The sequence below is a fragment of the Triticum urartu genome, chromosome 5A, assembly GCF_056163025.1.
Source record: "Triticum urartu cultivar PI428250 chromosome 5A, HENAU_Tu73, whole genome shotgun sequence".
NCBI lineage: Eukaryota > Viridiplantae > Streptophyta > Magnoliopsida > Poales > Poaceae > Triticum > Triticum urartu.
The window spans coordinates 627,694,694-627,710,213 of NC_141877.1; the positions used below are offsets into that span (position 1 = coordinate 627,694,694).

The 15,520-nt window shown below is 45.1% G+C and overlaps 2 protein-coding genes across 2 annotated transcripts; both read left to right on the top strand.

Annotated features, from left to right (window-relative positions):
• The first annotated feature begins 1,429 nt into the window (after nucleotides 1–1,429).
• LOC125511161 (disease resistance protein RGA4) lies at nucleotides 1,430–5,861 on the top strand. The gene is made up of 3 exons (XM_048676457.2): nucleotides 1,430–2,269; nucleotides 3,503–5,468; nucleotides 5,561–5,861. The coding sequence occupies exons 1-2, from the start codon at nucleotides 1,524–1,526 to the stop codon at nucleotides 5,439–5,441; spliced, it is 2,685 nt and encodes an 894-aa protein (XP_048532414.2). The 5' UTR covers nucleotides 1,430–1,523; the 3' UTR covers nucleotides 5,442–5,468; nucleotides 5,561–5,861.
• A 2,935-nt stretch (nucleotides 5,862–8,796) lies between these two features.
• Nucleotides 8,797–9,764, top strand: LOC125506275 (actin-depolymerizing factor 3). The gene is made up of 3 exons (XM_048671128.2): nucleotides 8,797–8,953; nucleotides 9,057–9,346; nucleotides 9,446–9,764. Exons 1-3 carry the CDS (start codon nucleotides 8,951–8,953, stop codon nucleotides 9,594–9,596), a joined length of 444 nt encoding a protein of 147 aa, XP_048527085.1. The 5' UTR covers nucleotides 8,797–8,950; the 3' UTR covers nucleotides 9,597–9,764.
• The last annotated feature ends 5,756 nt before the right edge of the window (nucleotides 9,765–15,520 follow it).

Here is a 15,520-nt window from a genome sequence, read left to right on the forward strand (position 1 = left end):
GTGCCCCCTCCACGAGCTCTTAGGTTCGAGTGTTCCCGTCCCACATTTTTATTTGCTTGCATCTCTTTCTCGCCCCCACCGACAAGCGGGTCCCCCGCAAACAGAGAGAGAGAGTTGCCGCAGTTAATAGGCAATTAACGTCGTGCCGTCAGATTTAACAAAATTGTAGCAAAATGTTCTGTTAAGCAAGCTGAAGGACTACTTTTATGGGGGTTTTAAGTTTTTGTGTGATTTTGTTCCCACCACTACAAGTTTATGTACTAATAGTGGTATTAACTCTTTTGAAAAAGAGTTTAATGCACTGGAGGTCCTAAAAGTTTCATTAGGGTGTCACTTTAGTTCTAATTCTTTCAAAATGCATATTTATGTCCTAATTCTTTAGTGAGTGGTTCACCCGGGGTCCTTTTTTCACGAGCGCTCACTGACCTGACCGCGTGGCGTGTTGACCCATGCCACGTCGACTGAGGGCCCAACTCCTAGGCAAGAAAAATACACTGGAGGCCCTAAAAGTTTCTAGGAGTGTCACTTTAGTCCTACTTTTTTCAAAATGCACGTTTAGATCCTAATTCTATGGTAAGTGGTTCAGTCGAGGTCCTTTTTTGCACGATCTTTTGCTAACCTGCTTGCGTGACGCGTTGACCCATGCCACGTCAAATAGAGGCCGCTGCGGGTGCTCATTTTTACAGAAAGCCCTTTGTAAACCCCCCTCTTAACATTCCCCTTCCCTACCGAATCTCTCTCTCTCTCTCATGCCCACACCGTCGCCATGGCTGGGGCAACGAGCTCCTCGGCAGGGAAGCAAATGACGAAGAGGAGCGTTGCAGCATCGTCGGCGGCGCTGCTTCCTCCACAAGCTCCTACCGCTTAACCTCACATCAGAGAGAGTGGTTTCAGAAACTTAATGAAACAATGCAAATTGAACTACATCAATGCCTACAGGCAGTGATTGTGGTAGAGTAGAGGAAATCACATAGCTACGGGACGACAACAGTGAAAAAACTAGTTTTTTCTTTGCAATGTTTCCCATCTGCTAGTGACCCTAAGTTGATGTGGCATGGGTCAACGTGCAACCAAGCAGGTCAGCGAACGATAGTTCATAAAAGGACCTCGGGTGAACCACTTACTATAGAATTAGAATCTAAACATGCATTTTAAAAGAAGTAGGACGGAAGTGACACTGCCCAGAAACTTTTAGGACCTCCAATGTATTTTTCTCGCCAGACGGTTGGGCCCTCTGTCGACATGGCATGGGTCAACGTGCCACGCGGGAAAGTCAGGGATCGCTCGTAAAAAAAGGACCTAAAGTGAACTACTTACTAAAGTATTAGGACCTAAACGTGCATTTTGTAAGAATTAGGATAAAAGTGACACTTCGATGAAATTTTTAGGACCTCTAGTGCATTTAACTCTTTGAGAAATTAATAATGTTTAGGAGCATTTGACTGGTTGTAGATTGGGGTTCGGCTAAAGATGCCTGTAGACCAGCTGGGAGATAGCGAGGAGATCAACCTCCAAGCAGAGGGATGGAGGTCGCGGTGGTCGTTGGGCCGATAGTGAAGCTCTTGCCGAAGCTCCTATCGGTGATAGATGGGAAGAGGAAGCAGCTGGACAACCTGGAGGTCGACGCTGGATTCATCCGGCGCGACCTGCAGTCGATCCAAGAAATCATTGGCCGCTCGAGTGGCGGCAGATCCATCACGGACCTCTGGGTCCGAGATCTCAGGCGCTTGGCCGACGACATGGAAGACTGCATCGACCGCTTCCAGGTCGGGAAGATTAGCAGAATCAGTTTCGTCGGGAAGATCTGCAAACTGAAGAAGAGGTCAAAGGAGACTCTCGAGCAGCTACAGAACTGCATCAGCATCGCCGGCGCCGCCGCACCTGATCCCCCCGCTGCAGCTGGGGGCACTGATCAGGATCCGGAAGAGCAACTTCTTGGCCTGCTTGCGCGGAGCCAATCGGAGGGGAATCTCAAGGTCATCTCTGTCGCCGGCTTCAGTGGAGTAGGTATGACTCACCTTGCCCACAAGGTTTACAGTGACAGGGATGTGCGCAGCCAGTTCCCTCTGCACGCCTGGGTTCGTGCATCACCGGGCATGAGTGTGCTCAAGCTTCTTCAGAAAATACATGACCAACTGCTGTTAATCAGTATTACCAAGAATCATGGTGCGACTGCCTCCAGCTCCAGAATCATACCACAAGTCAACGGAGACGGCGCCGAACATGCCGCGAGTGACCACCTGCTCGCCGGACTACTCAAGACCGGAAGGTGATTATACAGCCTCTGCCTTAACTAGTATCGGCCCATTGCTGCGGGGAAATAGTAGATTGTTAATAGTATAAATGAAATATACAGTGGAAGATAACATGTAGTCATGATAAGGTGGTGCTTTCTATTGCATTTATCCATTATATTTGCAAAAAAAAGGATACAAGGTCAGTTAGTGGCAGATTGCTTAAAACAATCTTTAGTTATGTGATGTGGTGGACACAAATACCCTTATATAAATTATTCAGTATATCTTTGTTCTCTAATCATTCATTGTTGCGTCTTCTCTACAAATCAAAATGTGTTGGTGGGACTATTCATTTTTTTGAAATGCCACATCAGCTTATAATGAAATATATAAGAAGGACGCTTGGACATGAAAGAAATCTTAGTCAACTTGTGTTTGTTCATAGCTTGTTTGGATCTATAAGTTGCACCCTCTATCTGTGCCCATTCATTCACGCTAACCTTGTAATCTGCAGTTCGTCTTTCTTTTTGTTATTGTTCCCTTATCAAAACCTACTGCAATTATATTTGTTATACTATGCTATGGACTTAATCATCATTTTGTTATTTCATAACATCAATGTTATCACAAAAATTAGTATTATTCACATATAAGAAAGTAGACTTCTTCATGAAAAATATATTACCGCCTATTAATTAGTGCCATAGCCAAATGCTGCTTTTAACAGTGTTATTGCTGTAAACTTGTTGAAAACATGATTCAGTTGGAATATCCTCTTTTTTTGTGACAATGGACTGTAGGGCAACAGCCCCTGAATATCCTCTTGTAAGAAAATGAAATGCTAAAAATAGATAGAGCTACTGCAGAGGGCAAATTTGTTTTGAAGAGCTTGTAGATAACCTGTAGGCCTCAACTTGTTCATCATAGGAACAAAGCGGAACTGCGGAGTGAGGAAAATTTAAGCTCTAAAACATACCTACGTCAATTCTGATAAAAATAGATTGATGGAATGTGGTCTAGGACTGTAGGTTAAACTTGTTGAAGGATGTCCCGATGAATGAAAACCGGAGTATACTGACTCAACGAAGTTCTCGAGTAGCACACAGAGAACTTAATTGTTGCCAGCATTTCGAAATTTCAGTAACCTGTGATTGGAACCGACTAGTAAGATTGCAAGCAAACATTGATAGCTGCAAGCCTGCAACCAAAAGTCAAAATCATGATTTTTATTTTCTCAACTGATTCATTCATTATATATCTTGCAGGTATTTGATTGTGATTGATGGCTTGAGTACACATGAGTTGTACGACGTACTATCTGCGTTCTCTTGGGCTGATGGAATGGACAGCAGAATTATCATGACGACAACCATTCAATTACCAGCAGCGACATGCTGCAAATGTGGCAATGGTTCATCACTTGCTATGGATAGCACAAGCCAGGTTTTCGTTGCGGAGCTGACAGAGAGTGGATTTGTGGAGGCCTGCCTCCATCTGCGTGACGACACACTGGCAAGAATGCACCGCAGCAACAACGAGATCCTATCCAGCCCCGTTGTCCAGGACTTATTGCTGTATTTCTGCATGTTCCCTCGTGATCATCCTGTCAGGAGGAATCCCCTGATAAGGCGGTGGCTGGCTGAAGGACTTGTGTTTCCTCAACCTGAAACAGAGAATTTTTCCCAGGATGTTGCGATCAAGAATTTGGAGAGCCTCATCAGCCGCAACATCATTCAGCCCATTCAAGTGAGGACCTATGGAAATGTGAAGAAATGCCAAACTTCTGGGATAATGCTCAACTCCATTTCCAGCAAATCCAGGTCACAGAATTTCATCACCATGTTGTGTGGCGGCCAGACAACAGAGAAGAATCTGTCGGGCAAAGAGATTCGCCGGCTTTCCCTCCATCTTAATGGTGCGGCAAATGGGCCACTGAATTTGCCAAAGGAGTTATCTCGTCTCCATACTCTGGCAGTATTCCCTGATGATACAAATGTCACCAGGCATCAAGCTAATTTGAATTATGCCGAGTATAAGCTACTGCGGGTTTTGGACCTCAAAGAATGTGCTGATGTGAAAGCAGAACATGTTGGCAAAATATGTGACCTGTTGCTGCTCAAATATCTGAGCCTTGGAGACAGTATTGACAAGGTGCCAAGGAAAATAGTGAAGCTAAAATGGTTAGAGACTCTAGACATGAGGAGAACCCAGGTAGTGATGTTGCCAATTGAAGTTCTCCACCTCCCCGGGTTGAAACACCTCCTTGGAAAGTTTCAGCTACTTGAAGGTGACTGTACACAGAAGAAGCTAGAGAAGCTCTTTTCAGAAGATAGTGAACTGCAGAGGCTTTCCGGATTTGTCACCGACAAAAGTGAAGGGTTTGCACAGCTGATGGGATGCATGGGGAAGTTGAGGAAGGTGAAAATATGGTGCGATTCCACTGCAGATGTGACGAAACTGGATCATGTGTTAGGAGCCACGAAGAAATTCATTCGCGAAGGCCTGGATATGACACGAGTTGACCGTTCCTTATCTATGGACTTCCAAGGATGCCCAACAGAATGCTCAGAACGATTCATGGATTCTCTGCAAGCTACAGGCCGTCTTACCTCGCTCAAGTTGCGAGGCAAGCTGACGCAACTCCCTCGGTTCCGTGCAAAGCTGAACTACATCGAAGAGCTGTGCCTCTCAGGGACTAATCTGAGCGGTGACACAATCCTAGATGGCCTGTCCGAACTGAGAATGACACTGAAATTTATCAAGCTGGTAGAAGATAAGCTTGGACACTTTGTCATAAAACCAGAGCATTTCAGAAGCCTGAAGGGGCTATGCCTTGTGGGCGAGCAAAGTCTGGAGGACATAACAATCCAAGATGAAGCTATGCCCTACCTTGTGTCACTTCATATACTTTGTGAAGCTCTAGGTAATCTTCCTGGCGTCGACATCACACGCATGGCAAGGCTAAAAGAAGTCGCGCTCCATTCTGGAGTACAAGAGTCGATAAAGGATGGGTGGCAAACAGCTGCAATGAACCATCCTAATAGACCCAGCGTTTTGTGTATCCACCATGCTAACTCCTCACCTAGAGGCTCTCCGCCGTGCCAAGCAACAGCGGAAATTGCAAATCAGACCAAACCTATTGGGAGAAAATTCACCGCCTCCATCATGGGTGGCATCTTTGGTTGTGCACGGCCAAGATCCTGATGCACTGAATCAGCCTCATGGAACACGGTTAGTTTTGTTTCCATTTCCTCCTGCCTATTAGTCTTCAACTTGTACTCCCAGATATAATGAAATTAGCCCTTTTTTTTTACTGTCTGCAGTGCAAACCTGTTGCAACCATTCACTGATCGATGATGTGTGTGCTGCACGACCGTCGGGAGGCGTGGCCACAGGGCGGCCAAATGTGCGGTCTTCTCCTGTGCGGTGTGGCTGCCGGTAGTGAGTAGATTGAGATGAAGATGACGCAGCTTCTTCGTGATGATCGTTAGCAAGTTACAAGCAAATCCTGTTAACTTTTCAATGAAGTTTAGAGGGTTACACACAATGTCAAGAACGAAGTAAACAAATCCTGCCATACAGGTACATTATGTAGAGGAGTTGCCGATTCCTAGTTTCCTACCATAGAGAGTTCATCAATTTGATTCAACAGATTGAGTTTGTACAATGGAATAGCCGTCTGCCTCTGTTCACATCAGGGATGCAAATGCAACGAATGAAGTGTTCAAACGTGGCGTGTAGAGCTCTTAACCAGAGCAGCAGTTCACATGAACAGTGTTCAGACATCAATCACAATCTTCTTAGTAAAATCTGGGGCTGCATGGGAGCAGTTGTTGAAAACTGCCATGGTGTAACACTTATGGTTTCTTCAATCACGAGATCACCTGGATATTGTAGCCAGTTACAGCCAGAGAATGATTATGGTATGATCTACTAGTTCAGTTCCGTTCGGGAGCTGCGGCGGAACCAAATGCGTCCTAGGTTCACTCGGATTCAGTCACAACCTTGTTACAGGATTCAAGTGACCGTTCATTCTGCAGGTCTGCAAGAGGAATTGGGGAAGGAAGAGCCAGCCTGATCGATCCCTCTGTATGCCTTCACTCTGCTCCCTCCTTTGCCCTTTTTTGCTTTTTTTTTTGAGGAAATGCCCTTTTTTTTTCTGTGTTCCGACCCAATTGTGTTCCCAGCGAAGCGTGGGCTGGGCTGGGCTTCCTTCTGGGCCTTGACTTGCTCTTGCTGGAGGCCTGGAGCCTGCTTGGCACTCTACTTCAGTAAGTTGGTGCTTTGTCTCAAAAAAAAGTAACTTGGTGCTTGGACGGACGGAGGTGCTGACAGACACTGTTCCAGGCGTCTCTTCATGTCTGTGCCTCAGGTTCACTCACCATCACCAACCATCCTTTCAGTCCGTTGGCGCGTTGCTTCAGCACGTGGCAGCGCAAGACCCTGACGAAGCACAAGGCCTTCTGCAGAGGGACTTTCTTTCTCTCCACATTTTTGGTTCTTCGAAACGTCATGTGAAGCTGTGTCTTGGTCTTGGCTTTGCGGCGAACCGATAATCTTTTTACCCGTTTCCATTACCTACTCCCTCCATTCCATAACGTAGCATATAATTTTCTTTTAAGTCAAACCTCACCAACTTTGATCAAGTTTATGGAGAAAAATATTTACATTTAGAATGCTAAACATATATCATTAGATTCATCATAAGATGTAGTTTCATATTTTATATTTTCGGTATAGTAGATATACATAATTTTCTCTATAAACTTGATTAAAGTTTGACTTTTCAAAAAATTTATATGCAATAAATTATGAAGCGGAGGGAGTAGAAAGAGCTATCATCCCTTGCCACGGGATTTGCATGAATGAATGATTGAAGAAAATAAAGAAGCTTAAGGGCAGCTGTAACGCGACTCTCAAACCTTCCACATCTGTACGGGCCGTGTGATTTGAACCCCGCAAGCCATCCAACGGAGTCCCACATCCGTCTGAACTTCCTTTTTCCCGCAAACCGAGGCGCGGACCGCACACCACGAGCGGCAGTGGGTGGAGGAGAGGCGGTGGCCGCACACACAGGAGAATCCGGAGAACCAGCTCGCCGCGACGGTGCTCGGACGCTCACTCACGATAGCAGAGACTGACGTGTGGCGGCTACCTACAAAAACGCTATAGTGCTTCGGTTCGCCATCGAGCAATCGGGGCGCAAGGCTATGTGAAGGCGGCAGCCAAGGTGAAGGCGCAGGAGTGCGCGGTCTGGTGGATGGCCAACGACATCTCCTTCTCCAACGACTCTAACTTGTTCGACGACGTCCCTCTGGTCACGAATGCCTACACTGAGGGGTACAACCGCACTGGTGACCGCAAAGGGAAAGGCGTGGTGAGAAAATGGTGATTTTCTCCGTCCTTTTCCATATATCCATTTTATTTAGTTCTTTGTAATATCTATTAGTATTGTCTGTGATCCTTTGGATGTCGGATAACTGATAGTATGATAATTATGTCCGACTTATGTCTGTTTACCGTTTACGGCTAAGTATGTTAATTTATGTAGTTGCTAGTTTTACGTCGGATGATCAATGTTATTCGGATGCTCTGACGGTTATGGAGGCAACAAAACGAGAGGCAACCTGTTATGATGTGTAGATGCTCTGACGAAGCACAAGGCCTTCTGCAGAGAGAGCATCCGAGATTTTTTCCTCTCGAGCTTTCTTGGTTCTTCGAAACGTGATGTGAGCTGTGTCTTGGCTGTGTGGGGTGAATCGATAATCTTTTTACCCGTTTCCATTAGGGCCTTTCCATTATCCAATATACTGTAGTGGAACTATCATCCCTCTTGGTCGTGGGCTTTGCATGAATGGAGAAAACAAAAAACTTAAGGCCTCATTCGGTTTGAAGGATTTCTATAGGAAAAACGTAGGAATAAAGATTTCACAAGAAAATTTTCTATAGATGCATTCGGTTTGGAGGAAATGTGTACAGAAATTTCATAGGAATATTATTCATTTCTTTTGTTTTTGGATGAATCTACACATCCACTCAAAACTCATTTTATGCGTAGAAACAAGGCAAGACAATTCTTTAGGATGGCACTTGCCATCTTATCAAATTTCTATACTACTCTTAATTCCTACATTTTGCTTTCCTCCAAACCGAATGAGGCTAAAGGGTTACATGCAATGGTCAACTTGAATGGCATCACAGGAATTCGCAGATCAATTCTAGTTCTACTCACCTGGATACGCAAAACGAACCTTCCACCGTGATTGACAGGCGTACTAACCGAAATATGCACGTCACTGCGGATGAAGCACAATCGAACTGCTGAGCTGATCTTCGCGAATCAAGCTAGATATAATGCTGATGGAAAGGGCGCGCCCTCAATCTGCTGACCGACCACGCAAGCGGATCTGGCCACCATCAGTCGAGACGACCTTTCCAAGCTTCGATTCTTGGGCGTGAGTCACTCCAATTCTTCTTCTTCCCGCTGCCACATCGCCATGTCGAGAACAGTCCGCCCGACGGAGAGCGACACCACAGCGCCCACACGTGTTCACCTCGCTCACATTGGACACGACACACAATCATCTTATTTAAGCACCAGGCGACACCACGCTGAAATAACAACAAAAACCCACTGCGAAATACTCCTACTACTAGCAGTTCTTCGCTGCAGCATCATCACACAGATTTAAGGTTCAATCTCCAGACAGAAAATGGTACTCCCTCTTCTTCTTAATCTTAATCAGTTCACGCTCAATTAGTTCGTCGTGGATTTGTCGATAACTTTGGTGGATTTTTGGTTGCGCGTGAACATTGCAGGCGAACGCGGTGTCGGGCGTGGCGGTGAGCGAGGAGTGCGTGAGGGCGTTCCAGGAGCTGCGGGCGGGGCGGGCGCACCGGTTCGTGGTGTACAAGATGGACGATGCCGTGCAGCGGGTGGTGGTGGACAAGGTGGGCGGCCGCGACGCCGGCTTCGACGACCTCGCCGCGGCGCTCCCCGCCGACGACTGCCGCTACGCCGTCTACGACCTCGACTTCACCGTCGGCGACGCCACCGCCAAAGGCGCCGACGGGGAGGCGCCCCGCAGCAAGATATTCTTCATCTCCTGGTACGTACTCCTGTGCTACGCTTAAATAGGAGTACTTCAAATCATGCAACTACGTACGTGAGCCGCACGATGATGACATATGTGTGATTATTGATGAAGGTCGCCGGCGAGTGCGGAGGTGAAGAGCAAGATGATCTACGCCAGCTCCAACGAGGGGTTCAAGAAGGAGCTGGACGGCACGCAGATCGACGTGCAGGCCACCGACCCCAGCGAGCTCACCCTCGACATCCTCAAGGACCACGCCACCTAACCAATCAAGCAATCCCTCCAGTGTGTATGATTGACGGTTCACGCGTGCACGTTACGTGCGTGCTAGTTTTGTGCTGTGCATGTATCTTTGCCCTTTTCGATTGTGTTGTGTGCTTCCAACTGGATCGTGTCGTCGACCCCAAGAGAATGATGATGATTTTCCATTGTACTATGTGGTGTGCAAATAATTGACTCTATCCTCAAGTGAAACACGTAATTTTTTCCGATAAAAGGTGCTTTTATTAATTTAAAATGTAACATCAAGCAAATACAAAACATGATAAGTAAACCTGACCTATGCGCATAATCAAGATGCACACAGCCAAACATCAAAAATCTGAAAAAAAGAAAACGAGAAACCAACATATCGGCAACAGTAGAGTTATATAAGACCAACACTCTGTTGATCCGGAAAATAAAAATAAACGAGAAACCTACATATCGACAACAGTAATACTCTGCCTATGTCGAAGAAGGTAGTGGGATGATCCGGAGACTATGCTGTCACCTATGTTAGGTATAGGTAAAAATCTCTTTGGTCACTCGCTCCAACCGCGTTTCCTGGCTTTTTTGAGCTTCCAGAATAAGCTGCCCCCTACCCAGCTTATTCTAAAAGCCAAACCAATTTTTTTCTTTTGGAAGCCTACTAGTCAAGTCTTAACTATTAGGCTTTTAAAAAAATAATTTTGATTGGGCTTCTAGAATAAGATGTGTAGGGGTAGCTTATTTCAGCTTATTCTAAAAGCTAGCAAAAGAATTGGCCCTACATATGAAGCGAGTGTGTACAGTGGAAAATAACCTACAAAGCAAAAGAGTTTATGTTATTAAAAACCAAAATATTTCTACATAGTCAAAGCGACCACAATAAGGCATACGCTCCCATCCTTAATAACGTTTTGACCCTACTTGAAATATCGTCCAACCAATGACCAAAAATATTGGCAACACTTGTGGGCGGATATAAATTATGACCAAAAATATTGGCAACACTTGTGGGCGGATATAAATTGGACGTTCCCATCCTCAATAACATCTTGATCCTATTTGAAATACCGTCCAACCAATGACCAAAAATATTGGCAACACTTGTGGACGGATATAAATTGAACGTTATTTGAATGATTGATCATATAGAACGCGCAAGTTTGCACTGAAAAAATAGGTGTTTGATCGTCTCATCGTGAGTACAAAAGTTACACTTCTTACTTCTTTGCCAATTGCGACGGGCAAGGTTGTCTTTGGTTAGTACAACTCTTCTCCGAAGATACCACATGAAGATTTTAACTTTTAGTGGAATCTTCGACTTCCAATTTTTCTTGTTATTATCCACTGGGACCTCTGAATGCGTGAGCGCATGGTATATTGAGTCGACCGTGAAAGACCCAGGTGTAGTGTGGTTCCGGCGGAACACATCACATCCTTGTGTCAGGTTAATCGAATCCAATCTGGACAATAGATTTTGCCATGACATAAGACGGGGGCCGATCAAATCCCACTTGAAAGAAATATTCGGCAAAGATGAGCCGAGGACCTGTGCGAGAGTATCATTCTTACTGCGAACAATGTTGTACAAAGCAGGATATTGTTCTCGGAGGCTGGCATTGCCTAGCCAGTTATCCTCCCAGAAACGAATCTCTGACCCATCATTTATTGCAAATGATCCAAAACGAAAAAGATGCTTCTTTACCGCCATTAGACCAGCCCAAAAGTGTGAGTCACCAGGTTCCCAATAGGCCTGGGGTATAGCCTTTTGGTTTAGATACTTGTTTCGCAGGAGGGTTTGCCAAACGACATCCTCGGTAAGTAGTTTGAACAATCATTTACTAAGTAATGCATTATTCTTGACCTGTAGGTCATGAATGCCAAGGCCATCTTGGTCTTTTGGCCTACAAACCATGCTCCATTTGACCAACATGTACCTTTTTTTCACTATCTTCTTGCCAAAAGAATCTCTAAAATAATCCGGCCTTTGCAAGACCCCTTTTGAAATTTGGAAAAAAGAAAGCATATAGAGAACCATATTTGTGAGGACAAAATTGATCAAGACTAGTCGTCCTCCAACAAAGAGCAACATGCCTTTCCAACTGCTCAACCGTTTCTCTAAGCGCTCCTTTACATGTTTCCATTCCGCATTTATGAGACGCCGGTAATGAATAGGTATTCCCAAATATTTAATTAGGAATTGGCCTTGCGCACACCCAAATAGGTCAGCGTAATCGGCTGCCACCTCACTTGCTTCTCCAAAGCAGTACAATTCACTTTTATGGAAATTAATTTTAAGGTTCGACATTTGCTCAAACGCTGAAAGCAATAGTTTCAGGTTGCGAGCCTTATTCAGGTCATGTTCCATAAAAAGAATTGTATCATCGACATATTACAGAATAAATAGGCCACCATCTACAAGGTGTGGCACTACTCCTGCAATCTGACCGTTCTGCTTGGAACGATCAATCAGAATATTCAACATGTCAGCAACAATGTTAAATAACATTGGTGACATGAAGTCACCTTGGCGTAGTCCTTTTTTGTCTGAAAATAATGGCTACATCATCATTGACCTTGATGGCCACACTACCTTCAGTGACAAAATTTTGGATCCACGCACGCCTTTTAACAAAGAATCCTTTCATTCTCAGGGCTAGTTGAAGGAATGACCGTTTGACCTTGTCATAAGCCTTTTCAAAGTCAATTTTTAAAACTACTTCACTCATGTTTTTTCGGTGCATCTCGTGAACAATCTCATGTAGAATTACTACTCCATCGAGTATATTTCTTCCTTGTATGGAAGCTGTTTTAGATGGCCGTCCGACATGATCAGCAGACTGGTCAACTTCTCAGCTTGACCGAAGATGATAACCTAGCCCCTGAAAATGAAAGCATGATGAGAATCTAATATAGGAGAAATGCCAGGCAAAAATTTGTTGGAAGCAAGTGGAGTACTACTACAAGTGAAACACGTAACGGCAACGTTAATTAGTTGAGGACCTGGTGATCTATCTTTATGGAATCTTCATGTTTGATTTGGGACTGCGAGGCGACAACGCCACCGCGGTGTAGGAATAATGGTCTCCTCGCCCTATCCCCGTCCCATCGATCAGCTTATCAACGGTTGAGTGTGTGTGTGGAGCTGTGTCTCCGGTGGGTATTCCGGCATTCAGTCGATTTACTTTTCTGATGGATTCGGTTGGCTTTATGGTATTTGGACTCTCGATATGTCATTATCAGTGTTTTTTTACTTTGGGCCGGTGATCTGCTTCGCAGATCACGGCCGTCGGCGTCTCTTGGTCTCAATCGACGACCTCTCTGCCACTGCTTCAACAAGCTTCTGGGTTTAAAAAAATTTGCTCCATCGAGCCACAGACTCAGATGCAACATTGAGTTATGTTCACAACGTATCATCGGTGGATGCATGAAAATTCTTTTGCATGGCTTGTCATCAAGAACTGTGTGTGAACTGTGGACCGCCTTCAGAAGCGGGGCCGGCCCAATTGTGGCATTTGCCAACTATGCAGAAGAGAGCCAGAAACCGCAGCTTGATTCTAGTCGGACATCAAGGGTTGGCTTGATTCTCTGAAATTGGGCATCACGAGTTGGGGAGGCATCCACACGGTTCATGTATGGTGGGCAGCGATGGTCCTTCGACATGGTCACTGGAAAACAAAAGTTGTCTCATCGCTTCTCATGCTCGTCACCTGGGAGATGTAGAACTAAAGAAATGCAAGAATTTTTCACAACAAATCGACCACGGCAACTATCTTGATAGATAACATCAAAGGGAAGCTAGGAATTGGGTCCTGGCGGAGGCGAAATATTTGTGTTCTTTGATGCCATGAGAGTAGACTTTTCTTCCTCATTTGTTGATGTGTAATGGACCTCTTGGACTATGTTTGTCCTCCCTTCTTTATTAACGAGATGAGGCAAAACTTTTGCTTTCGTTTCAAAAATAAAAAAGACTTAGGCACTCCCACTGTTTGAATGTAATTTTATGTTTTTTTGTAAGAATGCCTTTGTAAGAATATGTGATACTTTTGTAATTAACACATGATCTTAGGCTTTTTTTAAAGGAAAAATTAATCGATCGACCTGTCAGTGACAGGTTAATGGGACGCGACTTTAGGAAGCAGGTGTCGTGCGTCGACGTGGAAAAGAAAATGTTCCAGGCTAGCCATGAGCGGCAGCGTGAGTACGCTTCGCCACTAACGCTCACAGATCCATCGATCATCAATCGACACGATTAATTTTGTACTACTGAAATTTTTGGCCAAGAGAACGCCCACGGAGCTGTTCTTAGGAGGAAGAAAATAAAAGATCTCTCTTTCGATCGTGGATGTCTCGCTTAAAGTGGCACGGCAGCAGATGACCGAATAATTAAAGGATAAGGGCAGCAGCTGGCAGTCGCTGTCGCGCGGCGCCTTTTTTCTTTCTTCCTTCTTTCTATTGAGTATTTGGTTGGCCTCAGATTTTTCAGCTGCAATCGACAGCTTCTATTCTATTCTCGCGCTGTTCATGGCAGAAGATTCTGCTGTCGATCTAGGCCGCGTGCAACCTACGCGGTATAAGGGCATCTCCAACGTTAATCCTAAACCGAACACTGCATTCATCCGCGTGGAACAGTCTATGGATACAAAAATAGAAGCCGACCGTGGACCGTCCAACACTATCAGATTTTAAACCAGATTTCAACTAACCTGATGGTTTTCATCAAACACGACGGAATTCATCAAACTATAAATAGAAAATAGCAAAAATCATACAGAAATAGCATGCAAATATGTCTAGTACAACAATAGTTCAAATTCAACGAGATTAACCAGATTTTCAACAAGTTTATCATGGATAGATCATGTTGCCTCACATATACTGTCCATTGAGCTTCATCCAGCAATGTATATGTGTGAATGGTCTACCATCTGGCATGTAGTACATCATGGCACCGCGTGTAGGCTACACAACGTGTAAAGCAACAATGAATGAATGAATTGATCAATCAACATGTAGAGTAAGAAGAAGAAAAACTTACGACCTCCATGGTTACCTCGCACAATGGCTACATTGCCTCCAACCGATCAAACACGCCACAATACTTCATGACGAAGTTCTGGATGGTGTACAATCGGTACGCTAAGGACTTAACATTCATGGATGATGAGCATGTCTTAGGGCGCAATGTGCTTTCACGCATGAGACGAACCACGCACGCGCTACCAAAAGACCCCCTTTTTGCTCCTACCTACGAAGTCCGCAGATACGACCAACCACACATCGCACAACAACTCATCTTCCTTCATCGAGTACCCGCTATCCTTCTTACTCTAAAACGACATGAAGTTCGGAAATAAGCTCAATGACATTTGATCGAACACCTGCCAAGTGTGGTGTCCGTCATGGATGGTGTCGACAGTGGACAGAAGGTACCTGGCTGCGGCCATATCCTGGGTAGATGGCATCGTTGTACGACGCGAGCGGGCGCGTGGGTGGGGGTTGCGGACGTCTGGCAATTCCTGGGTGGCGGCCAGAGAGTACGCTGGCTGTGCCGGACGAGGAGGGTGCAGATGCAAAGCAAGGCAGAGCAGGGGCGGACACGAAGAATGAGACGGGGATCGAGGATTTGAGTGGGCAGGGATGTCGGATTTCTACGTGGCGGCAGTCCGAAAATCCCAGTAGTTTGCTTCCAGTTTACGAGAAAAAAGACGGTTAGACCGCTTCCCGGACTAATACATGACCATGTTGAATGGCAAAACACGTCCGAACCGTATGGGTTGGATGCAGGTCAAGATGCCTGATGCAGCAAATTAATTGCGGCAAAAGCGAAAGAAACAAAGAAACTTGCACACGCGCTCGTTCCACACAATCCATATGGTCATTTATGGAGGATTGGTTCTTGAAAATGTTCTACGTTTATTTATGGGGCTATAAAATTTTGGC